This window comes from Xenopus tropicalis, chromosome 3 (assembly GCF_000004195.4).
Source record: "Xenopus tropicalis strain Nigerian chromosome 3, UCB_Xtro_10.0, whole genome shotgun sequence".
Lineage (NCBI taxonomy): Eukaryota > Metazoa > Chordata > Amphibia > Anura > Pipidae > Xenopus > Xenopus tropicalis.
In genome coordinates, this window is record NC_030679.2 from 52,652,698 (window position 1) to 52,665,070 (window position 12,373).

Genomic DNA, 12,373 nt, shown 5'->3' on the forward strand with positions numbered 1-12,373 from the left:
CACTTCCAGTTTCCCCAAAATTAGTGTATAAATCCAACTGACTTCCAGATTATCTGGGTTGATAATTCTGTTAAGTACAGGGCTTCTTTGCAATTGTGAGTAGTGTGCATTAGAAAACCAAAGCAAAGCATCTGATTGGCTGCTATGAGCAACATCATAATGTTTTACTCCACTTTTTACACAGCATGATAAATATACCTGTACTGGGTTGATACCCCCAACATGAAAAAACACTTCTTTCCTAGTATTACCGTACTTTTCCAAGAAGAAACCATATTCATTACAGGTTTACAGTCTTTCAAAATATGAAATGATTTTTACTGCAGAGCTGGTTAAAGGACCTGCAGCAACCTGAAATGACGTCAATGGGAAATACTGGCAAACAGTATTGTGATGTCTTGATAAGAAAACCAAACACATTCCTGGATATTGTCCTTGCTGCTGTTTGTTTACATTACTAGTTACATAGAGGTACCGTGTCACTACTGTTTTGAGGTCAGCCATTAAAAAGGAGGTCGGAGGGGCCTGAGATGTGTAAGATTTTTTTTAAAAAAAGAATTAGTTTAAAATCACTTTAAAATATTTGAATTGTGTAACTCAATAACAATTACAGTGCCCCATTTACCCTTTACCAGTAACATACAAATATGACATTTGTTTAAATATAGTGCATTTAACAAATTATATTTAGGAAGAATGCAATTCAACTGAACCAATGAAGGAGCAAAAGTGAAGAGGTAACTGTTCATTACTGTTTTGCGGCTACGCTTAAACTTTTTACATTTAAAACACTGCAACTATATACTATATATACTGTGTTCATACTTACAGAGCTGTAACATTCCTATTAACTAAGTATTTACTCTAAAATACACTTTCACAGGGAAAACCGGTGGGAACACCTGATGCCTCTGCGTATTTCAGAGTACTGTCTGAACATGGAGTAGCAGCCATGTTTACTGCACCGACTGCATTAAGAGCAATACGCCAGCAAGACCCAGAAGCAGAGCTGGGCAAGCCTTTCTCCTTGACCAAGTGAGTTATACTTTTCTTTTCACTGCAAGGTTGGGTAGGATTCCTAAAAATAAGGCAAGCAGAATAAAGCATATGCATAAATGACATCTGAACCCCTAGTGGTTTGGAGAATGGGTCTGTGGTCTGTGGGCTTGTACATTTTTCTGGTGGGCCCCTGGCATTCGAGTCCAACACTGGCCAGATGGTGTGATTAGGGAGAGTAGAAATATGCTCACCCACCCAAATATAGGTGTCTGCTTATTAAAGTTCATAAAATAATTACTATAAACTACTCACCACCTATTAACATGCCTAATTTGTGCCAGAATGAATGCAGCTTCCATGTTTAATAAAGTGTGAGGTAGCTAATTTCTTGCAATAACTGGTGTTATTTACACAAGGTGCAGCAGGTAATCCTAGCATTATTTCAGCGAGTTTTTGGCACCCCTTTAGGAAATGCTATAAATCTTGCAAACTACTTGCAAATACTTCATATAATTAATAGCTATTTATTTATTCATTTGCTTATTTATGGGCAATAATAATAAGCTCAGTTATTTATGGGCAATAATAATAAGCCCAGTAAAATCAGTAATTATTATTATTTATTTATTTAGTTTTTAATACAGGTATGGGACCCCTTATCCAGAAACCCGTTATCCAGAAAGCTCCGAATTAAGGAATGCCTGTCTCCCATAGACTCCATTTTAATCAAATAATTCAGAATTTTAAAACTGATTTCCTTTTTCTATTTAGAAATAAAACAGTACCATGTCATTGCATTGTATTGCATGCAAAACAGTCCTATTGGGTTTAATTACTGTTTTATTGATTTTTTAGTAGACTTTAGGTATGGAGATCCAAATTACGGAAAGACCCCTTATCCGGAATACCCTTGGTCCCGAGCATTCTGGATAATGGGTCCTATACCTGTAATTATAATAATACTATAACGTACCATTCTTCCCCAATGGATTTACAAATGTTCTCTGACTATATTAAAACTTAGCTGTCCCAACTCACCCTCTATAAAATTCTCTTGGGCGGTGACATAAAGTGGTGTAAACTTGGAGGGATTTGGTGATAAACCGTGTGTAACAGCGCCCACAGAGTGGATGCAATAATAGCAGAAAACATATATTGCATGTAAAGTCTTATTTAAGGCTTTAAGAAGCCTTACAGCAAGGTTTTTCAAATTTCCTTTATCTCTTTCCATTCCTGTTCTACTATTTTCCTATATTAAAAAAAAAATTTTTATGTTTTGTGGTTGTTTATTATTCCAGTATATAGTAAATGCACGCTGCTAAAAATCAAGGGGCATAATAATTCAAGCAAAGACCACACTATAAAAAAATGCCATTAGTCATTAGTATTAGAGATTTGCCCTTTGGAAATGTGTGAGGTTATTGCGTAAAAGATGAAATTCTATGTAAAGCTTCATATTTGTTAATGTCTGCTTAATTACAGCTTTAAACACCTCTTCTTTGGGCTAGGAGTTTGCTGTAAGCTCCCTCGCAGCAGGACTGTGCTAGTACCCCAGTGAGAGCCACACACACTGACTCATCTCATCTGCATTATTCATGTTTCTGGGGCCTCGGTACAGAATGAACATACATTAAAGTTTTCTTACTTCATTTAACCTGACAGTCACCTACATTAGTCTGTTTCATTCCTCCTGGAGAAACACTAATGTGACAAGAACAGAAAGGTCATTCCTTTCTTATTCCAAAGTTCCATAGATAGACCGGTCAAGTATTTACTCAAGCTTGAGCCCTTGTAGCAATGGTTAATGCTTAAAAAAATATATTTTTTCTTTACACTTTTACAAAGTTCATAGATACAGCTAGCTAGTAGAGAATTTGTGCTTCACCTATTATGGGGAACAGTATCTAAAATATATATATATATATATATATATATATATATATATAATATATATAATATATACATATATATAATATGAAATGGACTGTATGGGAGATACCATTATTTGGAGCTTTCTGGATATTGGGTTTCTGGATATGAGTTCCCTTACCTGTATATAATTGGGTAGCCCTTTATCTGTTCCAGCATTTGTTGCCTTTGCAATAAAAAAGTGGGGCGATTAGAAATAATAACTAAAACAATCCAGTGCAACTTGTTGGCAGTATTCCATGTGGGTTTGTCTGGTATAAACCAAAGTTGCAAAAAATGAATGTATAAGTAGCAAAATTATTATAGTGAGGTTCTGTCAGGAATGCTAGCGGACAAAATGTCCTTCACTGCTTGTACTCACTCACTATTAAAATAACAGGAAAATGCTCTGCTTGTGGTAGACGCTGGTGATGTGAAACAGGGCTTGAAAAGGGATGCTTTCTTTTCTGCTGGGCAGCAAGCGCAAGTGTGGAAGGGCATTTGGACTACTAGGGTTCTAAGGTCTAAGGGCAAAATATGGGAAATGGCATTAATGCCGGCACTATTCCATACCACATATAAAGGTCATTTTTCCCTGTTCAGATTTCGTACACTCTTTGTTGCTGGAGAACGGTGTGATGTGGAAACCCTGGAATGGTCTAGGCAAATCTTCAAGGTCCCTGTACTGGATCACTGGTGGCAAACTGGTAAGAATATTACACAATCATGTTTTTACAGCCTTCTTTACAAATCTGCATATAAAAATATGTGATTAGATATGTGTGAAAGCAGTGGAAATGGAGACTCTGCTCACAAACATGGTGTCTTTTACACAACGACATGTCTTTGTCAGAGATAATGGCTTTTGTGAACTTCGGATTTCTCTCTGGATCAAAATTCAATTTCCTAAATCCCCTGGCAAATACATACAAAGTAAAACCCAGGCGTCTCTGGCATAAAAGGTTTCACTGTGAAGGATTAGGGTGGTTAGATGGGGTTTGGATCCCATTTCAGAGATATAAAAGGCTGCCTATTGAAATTACATCATTTTATTTCTTTTTTACAAGCTACAGATTTCTATTTTTTTTCCACTATTTTTTTTTTCTAGAGGAGGGGGATGTAAATGACTAGAGCTTGGATGTATTATATCTGATCTCAAAAAAGGATATACATATCCATTTCATATAAAGTTCATAGAAGGGCTCATTTACTAAAGCAATCCAAAGAGCTAAACAAAAAACAATAAATAGGAAATGATGTGTAGTATAACATAAATATACAACACAAGCCTGTAACTGGATAATATATGTATAAGTGAATATTGCCCGTAGGTCCCAAAGATATCCAGAAGGCCAAAACACGATAAAACGTGATAAAACATGAATCTTTAACACATCTCAAGATATCTCGTAAGCAGAGTTCCAGTCACAATGTTTGAAATGTGAATGTGCCCACAATTCTGTTTACTGTCTTGCACCCAAGTTGAAAGTCCTAGCTACCCACAAGGTATTACTGGTCCTAGAATTCCAGTGTACCTGCATAATAGTGTGCACCTCAAACTGTATGTGGTTTATCAGTAGATAAGAAGGTAGATATAGTAACCATATGCAAGCAAAAGAGCATTTTTGCTAACTAAATTAAAACATCCCTTATCCTCTTCGCCCCCCAAATTAGACCTCTTTATACAATATTCAGTGTACTTTTTTAAGGCATGAATAACATTTTTTTTTATTGCAGGGCACCTTCAGTAATTTAATTAAGCTTTTCCCGTATTGGTAGGATTTTTTTTGTATTGTTGGCAGCAGCTTATTATGGTCTGGTGCTGCCCTAGGCACCGGACCAGTGAGCTCCCATCATCGTAAGTGAAGTGACAACACAATGCACCTGATATCACTTTTGCTAAGTCGCCTTGAGGGAACCCTACCTCTGCTGATTTGATGGGAAAGTATCAGGCAACAGGGGAAGGGCTTCCCCCCCAAAAAAAGTATCCACGGGCCGCCCCCATAAAGCTGCTGCACAGGCTCTCGAGTGCCTACATGGTAAATACACTACTAGTTGTTGGTGTAACCCAGTCTTGGCCCACATTGGCTGGTATAAACATTGGTTACCTAAAGACCCTCCCTCTTAGCTGGGGCATCATGACTGTGTGTTGAGGAAGGTAGCGGTGTTGCAAAATACAATATAGAGCTGAACACTGGCACCTTTTTTTAGGTGATGATCTGGCAGGCTTAAGATACACCTTTACAAAATATCAGTTAGTGTTCCAAACCTCAGGGAGTAGATTGCTAGTCTGAGTCCCTTTACAGTATATAGGATACATAACTGGTCAGTATATTGTTTGTTTCATTCTGAACTCAGACCTATATGAGGTGGAGCCAAGAGTTCAGGCCATGGAGAAGTTGTAAAAATCCCTGTTCTGGATTATTCTGCAGCAAATAATAAAAACTGTTTGGTTCCTCACATTTACTGTTGTCATTTACAGTTATGTTTTTCTATCTTGTTTTTAAAAGCGAGCACATTTTAAATGACAGAAAACTCATTAAAAAGTAGGGAAGGAGTTACAGAGACGATTATAAATGTGCATATCAAATAGAATGAAGGCTGCATTTATAATATACCAGTAACATGAATTAAACATTAGGCCACTGATCAGCTTTTATTACCGCTATCATAAAATTGCACCACTTTCCTAGTAAATGAGGCATGCCAGAGTATAATAAAGTGTAATCTCTCATCCATGTAACTCCTTCCCTACATTCCACTGCGGGGCCTGTTGTTGAGAACACAAATTTCTCCCTTGCGCTCAGCATAACAGATATACCAACACTCTAGCTTCCTATCTATAGGTTTAATCAAACTAACTGGGCATAAAATGCAAACATTTACAAGCTTTTATTGAAATGGTGTGCATTTCAGTGTTTCACAAGCACAAAGTGCAGTATCTGAAAAGGCAGGGATGTGTAATAAGTTGGTGAGCCGAGTATACTCCAACTCCCAAACCTAACTTGCAATTTATGACCAGCATTTGGGAACTATCCATTTATTCATTTTTTAACCATAACCTGCTACGGCCCTTCCTATGCCATCACAAAAAGGGCAACCAAAGTAACAGCTTAACAGCAAGCAGGAAGTGCTGCCATATCTTTCTGTTCTAGATTTGCCAGTATTGTAAAAGTAAAGATAGTTAAGAAACCCAAACATGTCCACCAAAAAGTAAACCTATATATTCATGGTTTTGGGCTGAGCAGCAAATCACTAAAAGGGAACATGGTAAATCACTATCCCCCATGTGTAATAAAAGATGCTAAGTTTGCCCAGGTGCAGTAACCAATAGCAACCAATTAGCAGGTAGCATTTATTGGCCACCTGTTTAAAAGCAAACTTAGTATTATTGGTTGGCATGGGTTACTGCTTCTGGGCAAACTTAGTGTATTTTATTACACAGTGTTGAACTGGGACCCCAGGGCAGGGTCGGACTGGGGGGTGAAGGGCCCACCGGGGCTCCCGCCCCAGGGGCCCTGCAGGTGCCCCCGCCGGCCGCGTCCCTTAAGTCTCTCTCTCCCCCCCCCTCCCCTGCCGGGGCCCCCCTAACCCCCCTCGCAGTGCCCGACGTCCTCCCCCGCGTAATTTAACACGTGGGGAGGAGCGGTCGGGCAGAGGGAATGCAGCAAGGGTAGGATCTGGACCGCCCACTAGAGCCGGGGCCCACCGGGATTTTTCCCGGTGTCCCGGCGGCCCAATCCGACCCTGCCCCAGGGGCCCGCCAGAACCTTAGACCATAGACCAATAGTCTGCAAACTATTTTCCTCCTTTCTCCACTCAACCTCTTTATTCTCCTAGTCTTTTTTATTTACATGCTAGCATCTATTCTTCCATCTATTTTCCCTCTTTGTTCCTATTCAGAAAAAGGGAATGACTATGTAACAGGCCAAATGATCAGGAGCAGGAGGGCCCACTTACACCTGGGCCCACCGGGAGTTTTCCTAGCTTCCTGGTGGGCCAGTCCAACACTGTTATGACATATGGGGTATGTTACTAATCTAGTGAAATGATACAAGTATTCTTTCAAAATATTTTTGCATAAATAATGCACATGCAATTAATTAATGCAGCAATCTTTAAAAGGCAATTAAAGTCTTCATTAGGGGGAAGACACAGAACTTCTATTAGCAGCTACTTGACTCAGCTACAGAAATAGACAATGCTGATCATTTACTGATAATTGGCTCTATGTGTGTTTTAGCAGAGGCAATTCTTAGTATTGTCTATGGCAGGGTATTTCCTGTTTGCTTCAGAAAGCCTACTATAGTTTATTTGAATAAGCTGCTGTGTAGCCATGGGGGCAGCCAGACGATTCAGCCCTAAATGCAGCTTTTGCTCGGGTGCCTGATCCAAATCTTTTGTCCCACCTGATCAACTAGACGGCCATTATTCGATATTTTGCGATATCGGTCGTCTCGTCGATCCACCATACAGGCACCGAATATCATACAAAACCTTGTTTCCTATGATAATATCAGTGTGTGTATGGCCAATTTAACTGTAATAAGGACCTCAGATGGTATACTCCACTGGGGCAGAAACTGATGTGAATGATGCATAGTGTCTGTATAGTGCTATGAAATATGTCAGTGCTATATAATGATATCAGACTTGTCTGCATATCATACTAAACTGGTACTCCATTACTCAATCCCTGTCACTCATTTTACTCAATAACATCATGACTGATAAAATCAAACTAAAGGGTAGATGTAGCAACAACTCTTTTTAACTTATTTCCAGGAAAAAAAAAATGTTTCTTCTCTGTTTTACGTTTCCATTTCATTATCAGGGACACTGTTTTTTGCTTTAAAAATCACAGAATTAAAAAAAAATATGTAAAAAGACTGTAGAAAATAGAGCTGGGGAATAAATACTTTAATAAATCTGCCTTGACTTTAAAAAATCTGCCTGTTTCTAAGAGTTTATGGACAACTGGCAGCTGACAGAGTGCAGTTTATTAAACCATCTTTACTGTGTTCCCTTAGAAACCGGATCTCCTATTACAGCCACATGTATTGGCTTGGGAAATTCCTTAAAGCCCCCCGCAGGACAAGCAGGAAAGCCTGTTCCAGGATACAATGGTAAGCAAGCAGTGAAGCAGAAGATCATTTGCATGGCATGCACATTTTTGCCATTTCATTTTCAAACAAATGTACTGATTAATTACAATCTGCATATATTCATATATTCAATTATATATTCACAGCAAGGCGCACATTTTTACGATTCGCATTCAGTGTAAGAGTTTAATAATAAGGATTTATGACTACTCATTTCTTTCTATTCACTGTAACATACTGCAACACTTTCACTGAGGTCATGCAGGTCTGGACTGGGATTCAAAATAGGCCCTGGCATTTCAAGTGTAGAGAAGCCCAAACAGCCTCCACCAGTTCAATAAATGTCTATGGTATCTTACAGCAGCCCCTCTGGCATTTGCCAGAATCCCCCGATTACCAGTCTGGGCCAGAGTTCAAAACAAATATTATTGTTAAACCAACAATTATAGTAGAGTGCCAGAGTGACAAATAAGGAAAGAACACTTGTAATGTAGAAAGGCTGACACCAGAGGGGTCATTTACAAACCCCCTACTGCACAGGGGTTTATAGTACAAACTGATTCTGGCACATTGGGCTGAATTCAATGCAAGCTGCAAGGCACAGTGCTGTGAGCATAACAAAAAGGACAGGGCTCCATTGCGCCATGTTCACTGTTGCTCACTAACTTATGGAGGCAGGTAGAGGGGCAGGATAGAAGATGCCAACCTGCCTCCACCCCTCATTAATTTATTTATAGACTGCTTTTATAACCAACATAGTGAGAAGTGTTATTTATAAGCATTCATGATCCACTAGTTTGACATGGTCAGAAAATAATAGTTATGCCTTTGAAACTGGGCACAAAGTCTGGCCGTTACTGGCATGATGGCAAAGGGTATACAATGCAAGTTCTTATGAACTTGCCATTCTACAGTTGCACTCAGAGTCACTATGGGTGCAGGCATCTGGAGTCCTGCCCTCTAGGTCTTCCTATAGCAGTACAGGGCTCCCTTGTTCTCTAGAGTGCTGTGCTCTGCAAGTTGTGTCAAATGCACTTGCACTATCCAGTTTGTAAGTACAAGCGTAAAATGTATGTATTTAGTCTTCTATCCAATAATAAATATGCCACTCTGTCTATAAAATGCCAAAAATGTTCACTTTTCTAAAGCTTTTTTATGCTTGATGCATTTTCCTTTTTTTTATCTCATTGTGTCTCAGCTAAAAGTAGTGTTGAGTTCAAACAGAATCTTTGTGTCTTTAACAGCTTTGAAGTTATTTCCCCGCAGAGCTGCAAAGAGATAATCCCAGATCTGTTAATAACACATAGAAAATGTGAAAGTGAACTGTCCTATCAGGCCTCCAGAAATATAACACCAAGCAATGTTATCTTGGGCCTGAACAGGGAGAATCCTTCTTTGCAGAGTTAATTAAAAGAAGTGAATTTTAATGCATGCCTAGTGTGAGAATTTTTAGCTTAAAAGAGTATGTACGTGTGCCAATCATGTTTTTTTGAACTATACATGAAAGAAATGAAATGCAGTGTTTCAAATGTAAATTGCATTTATAGGAAATTTAAGGGTGTTCTGTAGTCAGGGAAACTGTAGCTGATCCTAAAATATCTACTCATTTCCCATTGGCTGTCACACTGCTCAATAGTGACATGTCACCAGTCCTTGCAATTGGATCAGAGCACCATCTTGCTTGCTCTCTGGGTGAGAAAGCAAAAGCAAGCAGTTTTATTCTAAAGACAGATAATAAATGTGAATTAAACAACAAGTCTATAGTAGCAAGACCAGTACTCATATTTTCTGGCTATAATTTTTTCTGTCTATAGATCCCACTTAACATTTAATTCCCTATAGGCCAAAGGTCTATCGCAGCCCTTGCCTGTCATTCTGTTTGAGTTCCTCTTCTGAATGCACAGTGGCCAGGGTAGGGGAGAGGAAGGGAGCAAGCAATGCGCATGCACCATCTGCTGTGTACTGGTCACAGAGTCAGTGCTGGAGCGATGCATTATGGGAATCCTCTTTACCCAGCTCAGCGTTTTTTCTTCCTGTTTGGCTTCAGATCTTCTGAACAGGTGAAATATGGGGAGACTTAAAGGAACAGTAACACCAAAAAATAAAAGAGCTTTAAAGTAATAAAAATATAAATCACTGTTGCCCTGCACTGGTAAAACTGGTGTGTTTGCTACAGTAACACTACTATAATTTATATAATAAGCTGCTGTGTAGCCCCGAGGGCAGTCATTCAAGCTGGGATAAAGGAGAAAAGGCACAGGTTACATAGCAGATAACAGATAAGTTCTGTAGAATACAATAGTGTTTTATCTGTTATCTGCTATGTGCCTGTGCCTTTTCTCCTTTGAATGGCTGCCCCCGTGGCTACACAGCAGCTTATTATATAAATTATAGTAGACTTTCAGAAGTAAACACACAACTTTTACCAGTGCAGGGCAGCAGCACATTATATTTTACTTACTTTTATACACTTTCATTTTTTGGTGTTACTGTTCCTTTAAGGGCACTATTGAGACAACTGAAGGTATGCCTGCAGCTTGAGATTAACTCTTTACTAGCCTTTCCTTCTCCTTTAATAGAGAAATGCGCAAAAAGATTATCTATATGTCATCTGGGGACCCGAGGTTAAATTATTCTTATTGGTCTAGGCTAGGGTTCTATGTAGCCTGCTGAAGGGTTTTACATTGGGTCCACTTTTAATAAATATATTCTTAATGACTTGGGGGGTGAGCAGTGTAGGTAATGTATCAGTGTTTGCAGATGACTCAAAACTATGCAGCCCAATTAAATCTATCCAGAGGGGTGGCATGCTTGCACTAGGTTCTGAAGTATGGTGGCTCAGGGGAAGATAAGATTCTTTACTAATTAATGTATTTACAAATAAGGACAAGGATCAATGGAGGAGAGGTTTTGAATGCCAAGGTGGTTAACAATGCATAATCTCTTAGCCCACTCGACATGCTAAATCAATGCTTGCTTCTTGCTGGCAAGATATGTCCTGTCTTTAGTTATTAGATCTTTATTTTAGGTTTTGCACCAAAATTTTATTGTGTAACATTGTTTATGATCAATTTTCTTGTTTTTCTTTAAAATGGATCTATAGAATACTGTTGTATTTGTATTTTTGCTTGGCATTCATTTTGTTCTTAAATTACAGGGAAGTTGTGTACAGTAAAAAGTAATTTACAGAACAAATAAATTTACAGTAGACAAAGCTTTTGTTGACTTTGAGAGCCCTCTTGTGGTAACGTTGCTATAATAAAGAAAAAAAAGATTCTAGATTAGTATGATTTGTAACTAGGGATCAGGTTTTTCTTCAACTTCATGTTATGTTGTAGAATTCTTTTATGTATGAAAACATATCACATTCTTTTAAAAAAGTGGAAATCTGTGTTAGGCGTCTGTTTTGTAAAGTTTGTAAAAATTGTCTATAAACTATTGCCTATCATTGCAAATATTCTTGCAACAAAATTAATGCCGCTCCCATGTTCACTAAAACGAGAAGAGACAGATTTGTTTGTATTTGTTAGCATTTATTTGCAATTTATAAATGTATTATTAAATATACATATGCGTTTTTTCTGGAGCAAGTCATTATTGCTGTCTATCTCACCGTAGTAACCAGACACCTTATTTCTAATTGTTTGGAACCCATATATGGAACCAAAAATAATATATACCATATATATCTGGTTTTTAAACCAGAGATTCGTCTAGAGCATGATATGGACCCACCCCAGACCCCTTCCAGCGCAGGAAAGGTAATTGCTGGGGGGTAAGTGCCTCAGAGTGACTCTAGGATGAGAATTATCCCTGGCTGCCTGATGTCACTCTAGTTTTCTGGCCCTATATAGCTAACAAGCACCAATGCTGCTGCTTCCAGGCAAGCCATTTGGAGGTGTTGAACTTTTTTTAAAATTTTTGGCCACATGCCTGAAATCTACCCCATGTGCCATAGCCCTTGCAAAGCCAAAAGGAAAACAATTTGGGATGCAGAGGCATCACTTAATCATACAATTTTAGCCTTTTTAGGAGTTTTACCTGCCTGTTTTACGCAGATACAAGCACCATAGGTACAAGCTGTCCAAACACACAGAAGGGATGTCTTTAGATTGCAAGATGTTGATAGTGAAAACCAAGGTTGGTGCTACATTTAAAAAAAATAATGCTGCACCCTGACCCACTGGAGAAAAATACTTAATGATGGAGCTGAGGTCAATGCAACAAGAATAATAACAGTTAGGTAAAAAAAACCCATTACAGTGATTTTATTATTTTATTGCAGCCAAACAATAGCCACGATGAGGCAACACTGGCATTCAGCACCCGACTTTACCATCCAGTCTCACTCCTATCTGTTT

General features: G+C 38.6%; 1 protein-coding gene across 2 annotated transcripts in view; it reads left to right on the top strand.

Moving 5' to 3' along the window:
- Positions 1 to 12,373, top strand: part of acss3 (acyl-CoA synthetase short chain family member 3) — a 47,101-nt gene that overhangs the window by 29,247 nt on the left and 5,481 nt on the right. For both annotated transcript variants that reach the window (XM_002931620.5, XM_031898886.1), the window contains exons 9-11: positions 884 to 1,035; positions 3,511 to 3,614; positions 7,938 to 8,033. In XM_002931620.5, coding sequence (XP_002931666.2) covers positions 884 to 1,035; positions 3,511 to 3,614; positions 7,938 to 8,033 — 352 coding nt within the window. The remainder of the gene's footprint in view (positions 1 to 883; positions 1,036 to 3,510; positions 3,615 to 7,937; positions 8,034 to 12,373) is intronic.